Here is a 20591-nt window from a genome sequence, read left to right on the forward strand (position 1 = left end):
TTGCACAAGATACTTTACAAAGTTTGCACTGGACTATTTATTGGTTGTGTTACAGACCTATATATCACGAAGTATAACAATTATAAATTTTAAAAATATATATTTGGAGCACATCTATTATCATCACGGTTTATTTATGCACATTTGCACTTTATATGTATTTTTGTATTTTCTATTGTGTTATATTGAGTATCTATGTATAATTTTTATTTAGGCAAGCGTTGAAGGGAGCCCCTCTATGTAGAGGCTAATTATATTTTTATTTATCCTTTTGTCCTCAGCTGCTGCATTTTTTCACATTTATATAGGAGATCACGGTTTAGTTCACATATATTTTTTATTGGCGCGAGGGATATACCTTTTTAGGTATATTCATTTACTTTAATAGCTGTCAATGCCTCTTCAACAGTGCTGCCTATCAGTGCCGTCTATCATTGCCCATCAGTGCCAACCATCAGAGCCTATCATTATCACATATCAGTGCCCATTAGTGCCGCCTATCAGTGCTGCATATTAGTGCCTCATCATCCGTGCCCATCAGTGTCAACTCATCAGTGCAGCCCCATCAGTACCCATCAGTGAAGGAGAAAACGTACTTATTTACAAAATTTTATTTAAAAAAAAACGAAGGATAACTTTTTTTCCCATAATGTAACCTTATTTAATTAATCTAAAATTTAACTTTAGTGTATTTTTTACTGAAATTCTGCATTTGCTAGACCTTTATGATAATATTGTATAACATAAAAATTGGATCTACCACTATTTTATTCTCTAAGGTGTTTGCTTTAAAAAAAAAAAAAAAATATATATATATATATATATATATATGTGTGTGTGTGTGTATATATATATATATTCTGGGAGTTTTATGCAATCTTCAGGCCTAAAATGATAAAAGAAAAATACAAAAATGGCTCTGGCAGCGAAAGGGTTAAAGTTCTAAACTCCAAGTTGTTGGGGTAAGTATTTTAACAAATAATTTACGGGGAAATGTTTATTTTGCTGTGCTCGATAAACTAAAATAAACGCTAAGGGTTTTAATATGTAGTCATAATTACCGATCACTATAACCCACAGTCAGAGAGGGAGATGCTAAGGAGGGTCATGTTGCTTCCCATGGCGCATGCGCAGATGAAGCGCTGAAGCCAGAGCAGTTGTGGGTTATTGGAGTTCGAGACGTCCCTCCCACCGCCTCCTAAGCGTGGAACCAATGCAAGAAATGCCCCGCCCACGTGCATCGCGATTGGTGTAGGGAGAGGCAGGGTAGTCGCGTTTTCTGTTGTGATTGGCTAAGCTGGGTCTGCCGGTGGCCTGGTTGTTGATGCTTTTGGCCCAGGCAGGAAGAGGATAGCAGCCCGAGGTGAAGGAGGAGAGAGCGGGGATTAGGGTAAGCGGTGACCGGGCTTCATAATGACTGATCTCATATTCTACCATCCGGGCATACACCCAGGCTGTGGGGGACTAGAAGGCTCAGCATGTCCTAACATTGTCTGGCTGCCTGAGTATGCTGGAGGCTGGCAGGGATCCCCAGTAGTGGGCTCACCCCTGTATAGACATCCATGGACAGGACTGAATGATGGACAGACAGAGTGACTGATCTCTCTGACTTCATCACTGCAGGCTTTCTTCTTATCAGCATTGTTACCAATCACCATCTGGTTTTATGGTACAAAATGCAGCTTTCCTTTATTTTATCCTTTGTTACCTCTCTGTGCTCCCCGCAGCCTCTTTATAGCCACTTCCTTCTGGTTACCTTTTAACTGCTTCAATACTGAGTATGTTCACCCCCTTCCTGCCCAGGCCAATTTTCAGCTTTCAGCGCTGTCACACTTTGAATGACAATTGCGCAGTCACGCATCACTGTACCCATATGAGATTTTTATAAAAAAAAAATTCACACAAATAGAGCTTTCTTTTGGTGGTATTTAATCACCTCATGGGTTTTTTATTTTTTGTTTAAAAAAACGAAAAAGACCTAAAATTTTGAAAAAGAAAATACGTTTTTCTTAGTTTCTGTCAGAAAATGTTGTAAGTAAGTAGTTTTTCTCCTTCACTGATATGCGCTAATGAGGCGGCATTGATGAGGCAGCACTGATAGGCTGCATTGATGAGGCGGCACTGATAGGCTGCATTGATAGGCTGCATTGATGAGGCGGCACTGATAGGCTGCATTGATGAGGCGGCACTGATAGGCTGCATTGATAGGCTGCATTGATGAGGCGGCACTGATAGGCTGCATTGATGGGGCGGCACTGATAGGCTGCATTGATGGGGCGGCACTGATAGGCTGCATTGATGGGGCGGCACTGATAGGCTGCATTGATGGGGCGGCACTGATAGGCTGCATTGATGGGGCGGCACTGATAGGCTGCATTGATGGGGCGGCACTGATAGGCTGCATTGATGGGGCGGCACTGATAGGCTGCATTGATGGGGCGGCACTGATAGGCTGCATTGATGGGGCGGCACTGATAGGCTGCATTGATGGGGCGGCACTGATAGGCTGCATTGATGGGGCGGCACCGATAGGCTGCATTGATGGGGCGGCACCGATAGGCTGCATTGATGGGGCGGCACTGATGAGGCTGCATTGATGCGGCGGCACTGATGAGGCTGCACTGATAGGCTGCATTGATGAGGCGGCACTGATGAGGCTGTACTGATGTGGCGGCACTGATAGGCTGCATTGGTGAGGCGGCTCCGATAGGCATTGATTAGGCGTCACCAATAGCCTGCACTGATAGGCATTGATGAGGTGGCACCAATAGCCTGCACCGATGGGCATTGATTTTGTAAGTAAGTCGTTTTTCTCCTTCACTGATATGCGCTGATGAGGCGGCGTTGATGAGACGGCACTGATGGGCTGCATTGATGAGACGGCACTGATGGGCTGCATTGATGGGGCGGCACTGATGGGCTGCATTGATGGGGCGGCACTGATGGGCTGCATTGATGGGGCGGCACTGATGGGCTGCATTGATGGGGCGGCACTGATGGGCTGCATTGATGGGGCGGCACTGATGGGCTGCATTGATGGGGCGGCACTGATGGGCTGCATTGATGGGGCGGCACTGATGGGCTGCATTGATGGGCTGCATTGATGGGGCGGCACTGATGGGCTGCATTGATGGGGCGGCACTGATGGGCTGCATTGATGGGGCGGCACTGATGGGCTGCATTGATGGGGCGGCACTGATGGGCTGCATTGATGGGGCGGCACTGATGGGCTGCATTGATGGGGCGGCACTGATGGGCTGCATTGATGGGGCGGCACTGATGGGCTGCATTGATGGGGCTGCATTGATGGGCTGCATTGATGGGGCGGCACTGATGGGCTGCATTGATGAGACGGCACTGATGGGCTGCATTGATGAGACGGCACTGATGGGCTGCATTGATGGGGCGGCACTGATGGGCTGCATTGATGGGGCGGCACTGATGGGCTGCATTGATGGGGCGGCACTGATGGGCTGCATTGATGGGGCGGCACTGATGGGCTGCATTGATGGGGCGGCACTGATGGGCTGCATTGATGGGGCGGCACTGATGGGCTGCATTGATGGGGCGGCACTGATGGGCTGCATTGATGGGGCGGCACTGATGGGCTGCATTGATGGGGCTGCATTGATGGGCTGCATTGATGGGGCGGCACTGATGGGCTGCATTGATGGGGCGGCACTGATGGGCTGCATTGATGGGGCGGCACTGATGGGCTGCATTGATGGGGCGGCACTGATGGGCTGCATTGATGGGCTGCATTGATGGGGCGGCACTGATGGGCTGCATTGATGGGGCGGCACTGATGGGCTGCATTGATGGGGCGGCACTGATGGGCTGCATTGATGGGGCGGCACTGATGGGCTGCATTGATGGGGCGGCACTGATGGGCTGCATTGATGGGGCGGCACTGATGGGCTGCATTGATGGGGCGGCACTGATGGGCTGCATTGATGGGGCGGCACTGATGGGCTGCATTGATGGGGCGGCACTGATGGGCTGCATTGATGGGGCGGCACTGATGGGCTGCATTGATGGGGCGGCACTGATGGGCTGCATTGATGAGGCGGGACTGATGAGGCTGCATTGATGGGGCGGCACTGATGAGGCTGCACTGATGTGGCGGCACTGACAGGCTGCATTGATGAGGCGGCTCTGATAGGCATTGATTAGGCAGCACCAATAGCCTGCACTGATAGGCATTGATGAGGTGGCACCATTAGCCTGCACCGATGGGCATTGATTTTGTAAGTAAGTCGTTTTTCTCCTTCACTGATATGCGCTGATGAGGCGGCATTGATGAGGCAGCATTGATGAGGCGGCACTGATAGGCTGCATTGATGAGGCAGCGCCGATAGGCATTGATGAGGTGGCACCGATAGCCTGCACTGATGGGCATTGAGGTGGCACCAATAGCCTGCACTGATGGGCATTGATGAGGTGGCACTGATGAGGAAGCACTAATAAGTGGTACTAATGAACACTAATAGATGTCACTTATGGGCAATGATAGACAGCACTGATGAGCAGGCACTGAAAGGCAGCACAGATTGGCATCACTGATGGGCACTGATTGGCATCACAGATGGTCAATGACTGGCAACACTGCTGGGCATTGTCGGAGCTGCACTAATGATCAGTGCCCTGATTATCTGTACAGGTCTCCCCTGCGAGGAGATTCCGCTGATCTGCTCTCCTCACCTCACACTCAGCAGAGTGTTAGGCAAGGAGAGCCGATTACCGGCACTTCTGTGTTTGTATGTGATTGGGCACAGCTGATCACATGGGTAAAGAGCCGCGTTATCAGCTCTTTACCGAGATCGGAGTTGTCATATGCCAGGGACATGGCGCACCAGCAATCACTGCGCTGTTTGCCCCAAGGGGCTCACGATAATAGCGAGACTGGGGCAACGTCATTTGACATTGTCCCAGAACAAGAGGGGATCCTGCCCGCCTTCGCCCTCATTTTACTATACGGTGCGCAGGAGGTGGGTAAAGAAGAATTCCAGACATGTTATCCATAGTCACATTTGACCAGCTTGGATCAATGCAGCTATATACAGTATATTGACTAAAGTATTGGGAGGCCTGCCTTAACACGCACATGAAATTCAATGGCATCCCAGTCTTAGTCCGTAGGGTTCAATATTGAGTTGGCCCACCCTTTGCAGCTATAACAGCTTCAACTCTTCTGGAAAGGCTGTCTACAAGGTTTAGGAGTGTGTCTATGGGAATGTTTGACTATTCTTCCAGAAGCGTATATGTGAGACGAGAAGGCCTGGCTCGCAGTCTCCGCTCTAATTAATCTTATAGGTGGTCTATCAGGTTGAGGTCAGGACTCTGTGCAGGCCAGTCAAGTTCCTCCACCCCAAACTCGCTCATCCATGTCTTTATGGACCTTGCTTTGTGCACTGGTGTGCAGTCATGTTGGAAAACGAAGGGGCCATCCCCAAACTGTTCCAACCAAGGTTGGGATCATGAAATTGTCCATAAGGTGTTGGTATTCTGATGTCTTAAGAGTTCCCTTTACTGGAACTAGGGGGCCAAACCCAACCCCTGAAAAACAACCCCACACCATAATCCCCCCTCCACCAAATTATTTGGATCAGTGCACAAGTCCTGACCTCAATCCAATAGAACACCTATCAATTATAATCGCCTTCTCTCAAAAGCTGCGGTTTCCAAGAGCTCCCCGATGGCTGCTGACATGTTCGGCTGGTCAGCTTTCATGAACTTCTGGAAGAATGGTCAAACATTCCCATAGACACTCCTAAACCTTGTGGACAGCCTTCCCAGAAGAGGTGAAGCTGTTATAGCTGCAAAGGGTGGGCCAACTCAATATTGAACCCTACGGACTAAGACTGGGATGCCATTAAAGTTCATGTGCGTGTAAAGGCAGACGTCCCAATACTTTAGTCAATTCTCATTGGCCAGGCTGAGGTGACCTCACTCCCGAGCATACCAGGGAGTTCATTCATCTCTGCATTGCTGAAACTGTATACTGAACTGTGCGTGCACAACTCACTGTACAGGGGGGACAGCAGCTAAGGAACTTTAATGCAGAACCAACAGTATGTCTCTTCTGCGTTAAAAATCCCATCTGTTTGCAATCCCCCCTCCCCCTCCCCCCCCTTCCACTTAAGGTATGGCAATTTTTCCATAGTTATTTTGTTCCAGCTTGGAGCAATGTAAGGAAGTATGTTCCATACCTGTGGGATCCCCCTGGGAGCTGGAATTCCCTATTAGGCATCGCTACTCCAGTGATATCCACTAGCTGATTGGCTCCATGCCAAGTAGCTGCCCTGCATTGTGAACACAGGTCGTCACTCACTTGGCACGGGTATCATTCAGAGAACACTTTTATTTGCTTTTTCTCATTAACCATTTAAGCCCCGGGAAGATTTTACCCCCTTCCTGACCAGGGCCTATTTTGCGATTCGGCACTGCGTGACTTTAACAGACAATTGCGCGGTCGTGCGACGCTGTACCTAAACGAATTTGACGTCCTTTTTTTCCCACAAACAGAGCTTTCTTTTGGTGGTATTTGATCACCTGTGCGATTTTTTTTTTTTTTTTGATCATGCGCTATAAATAAAAAAAGAGCGCCAAGTTTGCAAAAATAACAATATTTTCTCTTACGTCCTCCGACAGTCGCCGCCCCTTCCCAATTCGTCACCAATGGGGTATTGACCTTTGCTCCGTAGGAGTAGCTAGGCAACAAGAATTGTTAATACAAAGCTTTTAACATAGACACACCCCTAGGGGCTGTCCCCTCAGTCAATACCTCCCTGCACCAGCATTCCCAACTCAGTTTGTCTTTGCCTAGCTTAGGAGTATCTGCTATCCTGTGCTGGGGCTCAGTCTCAGCCTTCTACCCTTTCTTTGATATTATTTCAAGTATTTTTCTCTTTTCCTTGCTAGCTGTTATTTTGTCAGCCGTAGTTTAGAGATCTTCTGATGAAGAATCATCATGCGGAGCTGGGTATCGGACTGGCCGCCCTGCATCCCAGGGCTGATAGCCAGATGGATCCCCAGCCTGCCATCGAGCGTTCAGCTTAGGTTTTACCCTGGCACATTGAACGACCCATCCCTGTTCGCTGCAGGGATGCTGCCTGTGAGGTGGCTTCCTCACTGGACGCCATGACTGCGGTCCACAAGCGTCCTGGCTGCGGCACTCCCTGTTTGCCCTGATAGCGGTTTGTCGCTGGAGAGGGCTCCCCACGCCATCTGGTACGGTAAGCACCTTCTGTGGGGGGACCTTCTGTATGGGTGTCAGTCTGTGGCTGTGTATTACCCTCCATGTCTGTGTAACTGCGGGCTCCCTGTCCGATCCCTGTGTGGCTGCATGCCTGGGGGCGGGGGGGGGGTGGGGGGGGTGCCATCCTGCTCTGCTGTTATGCTCTGGGTGCAGTTTGAGTACAGACATGTGTGTGTGCGGTGATCGCTGCGGCGATCCGCCATTTTTATTTGACTGTATACTGTGACCGGCCCTGTCTCAATGCAGTGCCGTGTTTTGGCGCCATTCGCCGCCATTTTGCCGGGCGATACTGTCCATGCACATGGCGGCACCATTTTCTAGTAGCCTTTTTTCCTCTGCCGAGCGGCCATTTTGCTGGAGCCTTCCATAGGCTATATCTATCAGTCAGCATTGCATCACTTCCTCTTTCCCCGGTAACAGCGATCGGTGGCAGCAGTCTGGTGTGCTCTCTCCAGGTTTTTACCTGTCTGTCCTGTCATTCCTTGCTCAGTGTTTGTCTTTCCCTGCGGGGTCAGTGCATACAGCAGTGTGCGGTGGGCTGCGCTCGCCGTGGTTTTAAAGGGCCAGTACCTTTATTGCTTTTCTGTACTGGGGCATGGATTCTCAGGATAGCAAGTTTCCCCCCGCCCTGGTGGGGGACCAGGGGGCTGCTGCACCCTCCGAGGGGGCCGATCTGACCACTGTAGTGGCTTCCTTGGTGTCTCAGGTGCAGATGCTGCTGGCTGAACGATCCGCAAAAAGGGCCAGGTTATCCATTTCCTCTGATTCAGAGGGCGATATGGCTGCTGGGGCTGGCATGCCCTTCTCAGGGTCCCGCTCATCTTTGGACCTTGCGGGGTCTGAGGGAGAGCCTGAGGTGCAGGGGGTTGATGTTTCTCCCCCTGGCTCGCCTGAAGAGCTTGCACTCATGAATGAGCTGATTACCTCCATAAAGGACACCTTGCACTTGGAGGATGAGCCTACTCATCCTGCTAGGATGTCTGCTTTCGGAACACAGAGGGCTCGCAAATCAGCGCAGGTTTTTCCCTGCCCTGCTGAATTTCACCATACTGTTAATGAACAGTGGCGCAATTTAAAGAAGCCTTTTACTGTGCCAAATAAGTTTAAATTACTTTATCCGTTTGCGCCTGCCACCGACGAGCGTTGGTGTGTGGCGCCTCCGGTGGATCATGCGGTAGCCGTTTTGAACAAAGCTACTGCGGTGCCCTCCGAGGATACCCCGGTTTTCCGGGACCCTACGGACAGGAGAATAGGGTCTCTTGCCCGTCATGCCTATATGGTGGCTGGTTCTATGCTGAAGCCTTTTTTTGCTTCCATTATGGCGGCGCAGGCTGTTGCTGATTGGACCAAGATGCTCAGGCGCACCTTGGCGGCTGATTCCGTTCCGCCTACCACGTTGGCTATGGTGGACCAGATCCATCAGGGTGTCATGTACTTGTGTGATGCGGCCTGTCCAGCGTGGCGGTACTGAACCGTCGTCTGATTTGGCTGAAGAATTGGTCGGTCGACCAATCGTCTCGCAAGACGCTGGCGGATTTTCCCTATGCGGGGTCTCGCCTTTTTGGCGAGGCTTTGGATACCCTGATAAAAGGGGTTACGGGGGGCAAGAGTACTCTCCTGCCCCAGTCTTTCAAGCATAAGTCTTTCCGTGGAAAGCGGACTTCCTCGTCTAGGCCCTCTCAGGGGTCCTTTCGTGCCTTTCGGTCGCAGTCCAAGGGCAAGCCCTTCAATGGCCAAGGCTCCCAGAAGAAGCCGTGGGCAGGGAAGCAGAAGTCCGGCCAGTCCGGTTCAACTTCCCATACCACTTCCGCCTGAAGGGGCGCCCTCACCCGTTTCTGGGGTGGGGGGACGTCTGCGTGGTTTCCTACAACCTTGGCTGGCCCGTGTTCGGGACAGGTGGGTTCAGGAAATCGTTCGATCTGGTTACAAGATCGAATTTCTCTCTTGGCCGGCGGGCAGATTTTTCCCCTCAAATCTTCAGCTGTCTCCGGAGCGCTTGCAGGATTTGCACCTGGCGGTGTGGGACCTGCGGGCCCAGGGGGTGGTGGTCCCGGTGCCTCATCGGGACAGAGTTCAGGGGTTTTACTCCAATCTGTTCACTGTGCCCAGAAAGGAGGGCAAAGTGCGTCCGATTCTGGACTTGAAAGCTCTGAACCGCTTTGTGCGGGTTCGCAAGTGGGCAAGTTCGCAAGAATCCCTGCGCTCAGTGGTGGCTGCCCTGAGTCCGGGGGAATTCATGGCCTCCATCGATCTGAAGGATGCGTACCTACACATCCCCATTTTCGAGGGTCACCAGAGGTACCTTTTGATTCGCCATTGCGGAGGATCATTACCAATTTGTGGCGTTACCTTGGTCTCGCTTCGGCTCCGCGGGTTTTTACCAAAGTGCTGGCGCCGGTTCTGGCCCTGTTGCGAGCACAGGGCATTGCTGTCTTGGGGTATCTGGACGATATCCTGATACGGTCGAACGCCAGTCAGAGCCTGGTGACCAACCTGTCCACCACGATGCGGACTCTGCAGGAGTTCGGTTGGACCATAAACATTCCGAAGTCGACTCTGTGTCCTTCGGTTCGCCTTCCCTATCTGGGAATGATTCTGGACTCTGTCCAAGCGAAGGTCTTCCTGCCGGAGGACAAGCTTCGGACTCTTCAGGACAAGGTCAGGTCCCTCAGGGACAACCGACACTCGTCTCTTCGGACATGCATGAGATGTCTAGGTCTAATGGTTTCGTCTTTCGAGGCGATACCTTTTGCCCAGTTTCACACGCGGGGTCTCCAGGCGGAGATTCTGACCGAGTGGGACGGGCGGCCGCAATCCCTGGATCTGCGGATCTCGTTGAGCCAAGACACCAGAAGGGGTCTTCTGTGGTGGCTCCAGTCCCCGGCGGTGTCGGGGGGCAAGTCTTTTCGTCCATTGTCATGGACGGTGCTCACCACGGATGCCAGCCTGACGGGCTGGGGTGGTGTGTTCTGGGCGTTCTGTCCGCCCAGGGAACTTGGTCGGAGGAGGAGTCCTCCCTCCCGATCAACATTCTGGAATTAAGGGCAATAAAGCTTTGCCTTCTGCGATGGAAGGTCCGGCTTCGGGGCCGCCCGGTTCGGGTTCAGACGGACAATGCCACCGCGGTGGCTTATATCAACCACCAAGGGGGCACCAGGAGTGCCCGAGCGGCTCGGGAAGTAGCCGACATTCTGTCTTGGGCCGAGACGCACGTCCCGGCGATAACGGCAGTTCACATACCGGGGGTGGAGAACTGGCAGGCGGATTATCTGAGTCGCCAGACCCTGGACCAGGGAGACTGGTCTCTCCACCCGGATGTCTTCCAGATGTTGTGCGCGAAGTGGGGTTCCCCAGATGTGGACCTGTTCGCGTCTCGTCTGAACAACAAGGTGGAAAGGTTCGTGGCAAGGACGCGCGATCCTCGGGCAGACGCCTCAGACGCGTTGGTGGCGCCCTGGCATCAGTATCGTCTGATGTATGCCTTTCCACCGATTCAGCTGCTGTCCAGGCTTCTTCGCAGGTTAGCCTTGGAACCGCACATGGTGATTCTGGTAGCGCCGGACTGGCCTCGCCGGTCCTGGTACGCGGATCTCGTAAATCTGGCAGTCGACGCTCCGTGGCGTCTGCCACTCCGGAAAGATCTCCTGTCTCAAGGGCCGATATTCCATCCTGCTTTACAGTCGCTGGCTTTAACGGCCTGGCTGTTGAAAGCCAGGTCCTGAAGGATAGGGGTCTTTCTCCTGAGGTCATTCCCACTTTGATCGAGGCTAGAAAAGCCTCTTCGGGTAAAATTTACTACCGTACTTGGAAAGCATACTTTGCCTGGTGTGAGTCCAGGGGGTATTCCCCTCGCTCATATTAGGTGTCGAGAGTGTTGGCTTTCCTCCAAACTGGAGTGGACCAGCGTTTGGCGCTGGCCACAATTAAGGGTCAGATTTCTGCGCTGGCCGTTCTCTTTCAAGGCCCTGTGGCATCTAATTAATTGGTTAGCACCTTTTGTTCAGGGGGTGCGACACTTGGCCCCTCCTAGGAGGGACCCTATACCTCCATGGGACTTGAACTTGGTTCTGTCCGTGTTGCAACAGGCTCCCTTTGAAAAGATCAGGGAGATCTCGTTGTCTCTGTTGTCCAAGAAGGTTGCCTTTTTGGTGGCGATCACTTCGGCTCGCAGGGTGTCGGAGCTGGCAGCTTTGTCCTGCAATTCTCCCTACCTGGTGGTCCACAAGGATAAGGTGGTCCTGCGGCCTAACCCATCTTTTCTTCCGAAAAGGATATCGGATTTTCACCTGAATGAGGACATTGTCTTGCCTTCGCTCTGCGCGAAGCCTAAGCATCCGAAGGAGGTTGCCTTACATTCCTTGGATGTTGTCCGGGCGATCAGAGTTTACCTGTCGTCCACTAAATCTTTTTGCAAGTCAGATTCTCTCTTTGTCCTTCCTGAGGGACCTCGGAAGGGCATGGCGGCGTCGGCTGCGACTATCGCCAAATGGATCAGACAGATCATTGAACAAGCCTATGCCTTGAAGGGGAAGGTTCCTCCTTTTCCTGTGAAGGCGCACTCTACCAGATCTTTGAGTACGTCTTGGGCTTTCCGGCATCAATCTTCTGTGGCCCAGGTGTGTAAGGCGGCGACTTGGTCGTCCGTTCACACCTTCTCAAAAATTCTATAAGGTTGATGTTCAGGCATCGGCTGATGCCTCCTTTGGCCGTAAAGTTCTCAGTGCGGCAGTCTCCTAGGGACCCTTGTTTTCATGGGCCCTTGGTTGTTGGGGTGTTTTACCCCTGGGTTGCTTGTTTTTCCTGGGATTGTTGCTCCTGTTGAGCACGTTTTTCCTGTTGCCCAGTTGGTTCTCTTACTATGGTAAGGTTCCTTTCTCTGATGTGGGTTCTGCGTTGCCTTTCTACGGTTGCATCTCCCACCCCTCATGTCTACACTGCTTTGGGACGTCCCATTGGTGACGAATTGGGAAGGGGCCGCGACTGTCGGAGGACGTATGAGAAAACGGAATTTTTGTAAAATCTTACCGTAAAATTCTTTTCTCTGAGTCCTCCGACAGTCGCCGCCCCCCGCCCCTCTTTTGGGGTTTTTGTGTACTCTTACTGCTATGCTACCAAACTGAGTTGGGAATGCTGGTGCAGGGAGGTATTGACTGAGGAGACAGCCCCTAGGGGTGTGTCTATGTTAAAAGCTTTGTATTAACAATTCTTGTTGCCTAGCTACTCCTACGGAGCAAAGGTCAATACCCCATTGGTGACGAATTGGGAAGGGGCGGCGACTGTCGGAGGACTCAGAGAAAGGAATTTTACGGTAAGATTTTACAAAAATTCAGTTTTTCACATTTTTTTTATATGAAATTCCCCAAAAAAATTTAAAAAATCAAAATTTTTTAACATTTTAGGCCAATTTGTTTTCTGCTACATATGTTTGGTAAAAAAAATCGCAAAAAGCGTATTTTGTTTTGATTGGTTTTCGCAAAAGTTTTTTGCGTTTACTAAGGGGAAAGATTTTTGTCATTTTTTTTTTTTAACGAGTAATGGCGGCGATCTGCTATTCTTCTTTTCTTTTTTTTTTTTTTTTTGCGGGACTGCGACATTGCGGCGGACAGATCGGACCCTTGACTGACATTTTTGACACTTTTGGGGTTACCAGTGACATTACTACAGTAATCAGTGCTATACACATGCACTGTTACTGTGAAAATGACACCTGGCAGGGAAGGAGTTAACTTTATTTGAGAAAGAGGGGTTAAGTGTGTCCCTAGGGGCGTGCTTCTAACTGTGATTGGATGTGGCTTGAGGTGTAAGAACAGAGATCAACGTTCCTACATAGCAGAACCGTATGATCTCCATTCTTACACAGGGGAGAATGACAGATGGCTTTGTTTACATTAGCCGCCTGCCTTTCTCCCTTTGTAACGGACAACTGCGAGTGCCCGGCGGGGTCCGTGAGCGAGCGGGAGCTGCCGATGTAAATAGTCGTTAGGCAGTCGGCAAGTGGTTAAATGCAAAGTGTTCTTTGGACGAGGTGGAGATCATGACATCAACTTCTCCCCTCCTTCAACTTCTGCAAGTGCAGTTGCTTCTGAGGTTAGTAAATGAGAGGAAGGCCTGCTGACTTCCATTATCCATTAATATGCAAGAGAACATGCTGTTTTTATTTTTATCTTTTTCCTTGCATGTGATTGGGTATTCTTTTGTAAAGTGAAGCTTCACCTCATTTACTAAGCTCTGGAGCAACTGCGCTTGTAAAGTGCACAGTATATTTGCCAAATCAACCTCTATGAGTATAGAAAGTGATCTAAAATTGTGTCACGGTTGTGTTCAGTAATCAAATCATGGTGTGTATACGTACATACATAGTACACCAGAACTGTATTCTGATCCACTGCTCAGACTTTATGTAATTTTCCAGAGGTGAACTCGATGACCTTAAGCTCGGTGGTCAACCAATGTTAACTGGGGGCTATTGGACGTGTTCTTGGAAAACACATGTATATGATGTATTTGTCTTCACTACATTATATACTCTCTGGGATTTTCTGGATGCATTGTCTGCCTGGCCTTAAGGTGAGGGCATGCTGGTCATGTAAAGTCTGTATAGAGTACAATGGAATTATGTTAGGATCATGTCTGTTGGTATTATCATATCAGTAGAGATCAGCCTTTCTCAAACTTTTAGCCAAGTGGAACCATTAAACCAGGACATGACAAATTTGCTTGAAAATCTTGGAGCCAGCTTAAAAAAAGGTTAGGGCCAGTTTTTCTTTTGACTAACGGAACTTGATTTAGGACGACGGAGATGGCTGATCTTAAATTTGCACATTGAGAGGACTGGAGTCGGGCATGCTGCTCAGTGGGATGGCTTTCTGACTGGGTGGTTTCAAGGATGGGTGTCCCTTTAAGGCTCTTGGAGTATGGGGTTTGGACACTTGAGGTTGTTGAGGCTGCAGTTTTTGGTGTATGGGCTGCATTCTGGTCACTTCCCTGCTTGTCTCCAATGCTGCGCGTTGGGATTGGTGGGGAGGGAGAGGGGTTGGCCAAAATGTGCATGGGCTGGTGGAGAGGCAAGTGTGGGGAGCCTTTCCGCATGGCGGCGGCGGGCCTACAGGGGGAGGGGTGTGGAGGGTGCAGGGGGTTGCCGATGTGTGGAGAGGAATAGAGAAACTTTGGCCATGCTGCAGCTAAGTAGCAGAGCTAGAGTTTTTTTATTTTTATTTTTTTTAGCTTACTGTAGCACCACCAAATAGGGCCGCGTTGCTAAACATTTTTTCAGTGTAACTTGAGAAAGGTCAGCATAGAGCACATGTGTCAAACACAAGGCCTGCAGGCCGAATCCGGCCCTCCAGGACTTTTTGTGTGGCCCTCGAATCCAGGGCTTTTTGTTAGCCAGAACATTCCGCCACCTCCAGCTCTCACCCTTCTCTCCCCACTCACCACTGTCACTTGTAAACACAAAAGCCTTCTGCGTTTACAAGAACAGCTTTCTTCTTGGTGGCTCTCATGTATCCCTGCCTGCCCTGCACTCATAAAGAGGATGCAGATTCAGGTCCGGTGTGGGATGGGGCATCATGTGGTAAGCTGAACTGTGACCTCTATCTCTACCTGGGTGCACAGATGCCGACCAATGATCTCCCTGCAATTGAGAGAGAGAGAGAGGGGCAAGGCACCTACACTGCGGTGAGGTACTATGGACGGGTAAATGAGATGCAAGGAAGCTTTTGGGGAGGGGAAGGAGAGATGAGGGCTGTGGAGGGAGATGAGGGCAGAGCTGAGGAGAGGTGGAACTGAGATGTGGAAAGCCTGTAAAAGAGATCTGAACCCTGCACACTGTGCATAGTACTTCCCTAAATCCTGCATTCTGTATGTAGCACACTTCTCAACCCTGCACTTTGTACATCGCACACTCCTGGATTCTCTTCACTCTGTGTATACGGCACCCCTAAAACTGCACTCTGTACATAGCGCACCCCTGATCCCTGCACTCAGTACATAGTGCACCCCTAAACTCTACATACAATATGTACGTAGCGCACCCCTGATCCCTGCACTCAGTACATAGTGCACCCCTAAACTCTACATACAATATGTACGTAGCGCACCCCTGAACTCTGCACACTTCTGGTTTTTATTTAAGATCCTCCCACTGTTAGTGCAATTTGTCCACGCCCACCGTTCGATGCAGTTCGGGGGGGGGGGCATGGTTCCTTTACCTATTCTCTGAGAAAAAAGCCCTGGAGAAATTGTACATAGTCTTACAGATACAACCAGCCCTTTGAGGGAAACCATAATTAGCCATTCATTGGCCCGCAATGAAATTGAGTTTGACACCCCTGGCATAGAGGCTTTATTTATGGCTCTGGAATTGAAGGGACAACAAGAGCCTTGGTGCTTGTAGAAGGCTTTCTTTAGAGCGCTAGAAATGCATTTTTACCACAATGTCCTAAGGAGGACCAGAAACTTGCTTTGAGCTCAGGGCTCTATGTTCCTTATCCTTCTCTAGGCATTCGAGGGGAAAATTAGGTGATAATTATTGGAACAGTGCCTGTACAGTACCCTGCAGATCAACTACTGTCTGAGAGGCCCCTGAAGCGCTGGTTGCTTCTCCTGAACCTATTTTCCATGTCCTCTAGCTGGTCTTTGAGGACATCTAATTCATGCTGAGCCTCTTCCAGGTCTTGCTCGTGCCCAAGACTGTAGTAGTGGCATCCATGCGAACCTCCAGCAAGATAGCGTAGAGTCCAAACTCTTTGTTCCTGCCTGGGAATCAGCAGTAATGGTGGCTGATGCCTTGGCAGTATATTAGAATTGGTGGTTTTCATTTTCAGTGTCTATACAGAACATAGAAGGATTGTGTTATCAAGTCCAATGGTCAGGTCATAGAGCAGCCTTTATTGTGTTCTGATCATGGTTTATGGAGGGAGTGTGATAGAACTGTGTCATGATAATGTTCAGTCTCCATGTTATAAGTACTATTCTGTGCTTCAAGGGTGTGTAATAGAGTGCTCTTTATATTACAATCAGTGGAGACAAATTTGATGTAACATTTGGAAGACAGAAAGTGTGACCTGTCAGAACACAATAGCAAATCGGGGGAGATTACTGTACTAACATCAGGTTATTAATACAGCGGCTCTGGATGGAGCTGTCAGGTTTTTGTTTTTTTTTCAGCCCCCTAGGTTGAACGAAAAAAACAAAAAAAAAAAACAAATGGCTTTAGATGACATCACCAAGGGTTACCACCGAAATCTATAAATACGACAAATTTGGGCTTGACGGCCTGGCTTCTCGGATTTGTTCAGTTTGTAAAAAAAAGTCCATATCTGTAGAAATTGTAATCCAATGTTATTGTGATCGTGTTCTTATTATCGGTCGGTCACGTTGGAGTGCTAATATTCTCTGTCTATAAATTATAATGTTCAGGTAAGGGAAAGTAGGAATGCTTTAGGTGTTCCATCAATGCCTTATTGAAAGCATTAAGCCCTGCTTTTAATCTTTTTTTTGGGGTGTTTTTTTGTTATTTCAAGCAATCAGTTCAATTGATTGTAAGACATAAAGGAGCCAGAAACACCCCTGTTGTATTACTGCTTTTCTTTTTTAGGCTTCCAGTGCTTTGTATGGTCATTCCCAGCAGGTCTAGCCACTAATTTCCACCTAAACTATCTCAAATAATTGTATGTAAAAGGATGTGATAAATGTGTTAATTGTGGAGATTTGTAGTTGTAATTACAGGGTGGAACTGAAAAATTACCCTTTTTCATTTTGTCTTTGCAGCAGTAAGGTGGTTTGATAAGACATGGCAGCTTACACTTGCAGCATTGTTTTACCTGCTCTCCGATCCCGGTAAGATATGTGTGTGTGTATATATTATATATATGTGTATATATGTATGTGTGTGTGTGTGTGTGTGTGTGTGTGTATATATATATATATATATATATATAATATAAAATATTTTTTTATTTAAAATGTGTATGTGTGTTTAAGCTTAAAGTGGACCTTTTACCAACCTTGCAAGTGTGCATCCTAAATTGACTTTAATTTTGCCCTGCCTCATCCCCCTTGGGTCATGGCAGAGCCCTGCAGCACAATTATCAGGGTCTCCTGTACATGCACAAAGTTGGGCCTGTCATGAATGTCCCAGACTTGCAGTATCTGCGCATTTGCGGAAAATCCCCTGCGCTCGCAAAGATGTGCCAAAAGGCTCTGCCAGGACCTAAAGGCCGAGCACAGCTGTTTAGCATATGTGCGCATGCACCAGAAAGGTGGCATGGTGGGAGCCAAATGAAGTGGGACTGAAGTTCTTTAACTGCTTCATTTCCCTGTGAGTGTGTATGTGATATATATATATATATATATATATATATATATATATATATATATATATATATATATATATATATATATATATATATATATATAATTAAGTGAAACTCCTGGAATAGATTGTTGATTGTTGGGCAGTTAAACTCCTGGGATATTGGTCTGCTCAGTTAAGTAGCAGTGTTAATCCTGTATAGAAGGAATTTGTTGTGGGACTTTTAGGGTGCAAAAAAGAATAAATGATGGAGAAAAAGTAATTTTCATAAAACCAATTTACAAATTTTTATTCATCAAAACTAGTCAACAATATTTTGCGGAAAATCCCCTGCGCTCGCAAAGATGTGCCAAAAGGCTCTGCCAGGACCTAAAGGCCGAGCACAGCTGTTTAGCATATCTGCGCATGCACCAGAAAGGTGGCATGGTGGGAGCCAAATGAAGTGGGACTGAAGTTCTTTAACTGCTTCATTTCCCTGTGAGCGTGTATGTGATATATATATATATATATAAAATTAAGTGAAACTCCTGGAATAGATTGTTGGGCAGTTAAACTCCTGGGATATTGGTCTGCTCAGTTAAGTAGCAGTGTTAATCCTGTATAGAAGGAATTTGTTGTGGGACTTTTAAGGTGCAAAAAAGAATAAATGATGGAGAAAAAGTAATTTTCATAAAACCAATTTACAAATTTTTATTCATCAAAACTAGTCAACAATATTTTGTTAAAAGACCTATAAAAAGAGAAATGTCTTTTAACAAAATATTGTTGACTAGTTTTGATAAAAACAAATTTGTGAATTGGTTTTATGAAAATGACTTTTTCTCCATCATTTATTCTTTTTTGCACCTTAAAAGTCCCACAACAAATTCTTTCTACACAATTTTACTAAAATAAGGGATGTGGTGCGTATATACGGTAATATCATCTCCAGCTAACTTTTTCAAAAGCACTGTTAATCCGTTTCAGATGCTTTGGTGTTAATGAAATTAACTGGGGCACTAGATGGGCAACAATGAGACAACCTCCAAAACAGGAATGGTTTTACAGGTGGAGGCCACTGAAATTGCTTTCCCTACTCATCTTTTCTGACTGTTTTTCGCTAGTTTTGCATTTGGCTAGTGTCACTGTCACTATTGGTAGCATGAGGAGATACCTGGACCCTATAGAAGTTGCACAGGCATTCCACTCCTCCAGGGTGGCACATCAATATGTGCCATTGCTAGAGGGTTTGCTGTGTCTCCCACCACGGTCTCAAGAGCATGGAGGAGATTCCAGGAGACAGGCAGTTACTCTAGGAGAGCTGGACAGCACCATAGAGTGTCCTTAACCCTTTAGCAGCACTGGTATCTGCTCCTTTGTGCAAGGAGGAACAGGATGAGCACTGGCAGAGCTCTACAAAATGACTCCCAGCAGGCTACTGGTGTAAACGTCTCACCAAAAAATCTGAAACCGACTTCATGAGGGTGGGGTGAGGGCCCAACGTCCTCTAGTGGGCCCTGTGCTCAGTGGTCGGCACCGCGAGGCTCAATTTGGCATTTGCTATTGAACACCAGAATTGGCATGTCCGCCACTGGCTCCCTGTGCTTTTCAGATAATAGTAGGTTCACCCTGAGAACATGTGACATACATGAAAAGGTCTGGAGAAGCCGTGGAGAACATTATGCTGCCTGTAACATCGTTCAGCATGATCGGTTTGGTATTGGGTGAGTGATGGTCTGGGGAGGCATATTAATGGAGGAACGCACAGACCTCTACAGGCTAGACAATGGCACCCTGACTGCCATTAGGTATTGTGATGCAATATTTGACCCATTGTCACACCCTACGCTGGTTCAGTGGGTCCTGGGTTCCTCCTGGTGAACGACAATGGCCGGCCTCATGTGGCGAGAGTATGCAGCCAGTTCCTGGGGGATGAAGCAATCAATGCCAATAAATGGCCCCCAGGCTCGCCTGACCTAAATCCAATAGAACACCTCTTGGAAATTATGTTTCGTTCAATCTGAGGCTGCCAGGTTGCACCTCAGTCTGTTCAGGAGCTCAGTGATGCCCTGGTCAAGATCTGGGAGGAAATATCCCAGACACCATCCGTCCTCTCAAAAGGAGCATGCATAAAAGCATGTGGGGGCCATACAAACTACGGAGTACCATTTTGAGTTGCTGCAATTTAATTTTCAGCAAAATGGACTAGCCTGCTACATAATTTTTTCACTTTGATTTTCGGGGTGTCTTTGAATTCAGCCTTCTGTAGGTTGATGATTTTATTTTCTATTAAACAATGTGGCATCCTTTCGTTCCTAACACATTACCCAGTCCATATCAGTATAGATATCCAGCATGATATTTTTCCCCATTGAGATCTGATGTGCTCCTATAATTTTTTTTTTAGAGATGTGTGTTATATATTACACAGGACCTCACAAAAGTAAGTACACCCCTCTAGACATATGCCGGTTTTCGGTAATTCGATATATTGCGGTATTGCATAGCCACGGTATTGTTATTGTGGCATTTTTAAAATACAGAGTTTCTCTGCTCCTGGGTCTGACTTGTGAATTGATACATTTCACAGCCTCACAGGTCGCCGCAGGTCGCCTCCCATAGGGAAGCTGCGGACCCGTTCTGATAGGAGCGACACAAGTCGCTCCGACTCAGAAAAAGGGTTCGGAGCTTCTTTGGGGCGACCAGGAGGCGACCGCCATAGACTTCAATGTTATGAAGTCCGTGGCGGCCGCTCCGAGGTCGCGGCGCGCTGCTCGCACCGCGACCTCGGAGGTCGCGGTCCGAAGTAGCGTCGCCCCAGTGTGAACGGGGGCTAAGTCTCCCAGTAACTATAAACAAAAATGATTACATTGTATCTTTTCCTTCCCTCTGCCAGGGAGAAAGGAAGTTTAACCTCTTAAAGACTGGACCTTTTTCTGACACTTGTTGCTTGCAAGTTAAAATCAGTTTTTTTTTTTGCTAGAAAAGTACTTAGAACCCCCAAACATTTTATATATTTTTTTAGCAGAGACCCTACAG

At 48.3% G+C, this 20591-nt stretch overlaps 1 protein-coding gene across 2 annotated transcripts in view; it reads left to right on the forward strand.

Moving 5' to 3' along the window:
* The first annotated feature begins 1292 nt into the window (after positions 1–1292).
* LETM2 (leucine zipper and EF-hand containing transmembrane protein 2) overlaps positions 1293–20591 on the forward strand; it is a 59719-nt gene continuing 40420 nt past the window's right edge. For both annotated transcript variants that reach the window (XM_082255227.1, XM_082255226.1), the window contains exons 1-2: positions 1293–1390; positions 17030–17098. In XM_082255227.1, coding sequence (XP_082111353.1) covers positions 17052–17098 — 47 coding nt within the window. In that variant the 5' untranslated portion in view covers positions 1293–1390; positions 17030–17051. The remainder of the gene's footprint in view (positions 1391–17029; positions 17099–20591) is intronic.

The sequence above is a fragment of the Pelophylax lessonae genome (genome assembly GCF_965119305.1).
Source record: "Pelophylax lessonae genome assembly, chromosome: 4".
Classification (NCBI taxonomy): Eukaryota; Metazoa; Chordata; class Amphibia; order Anura; family Ranidae; genus Pelophylax; species Pelophylax lessonae.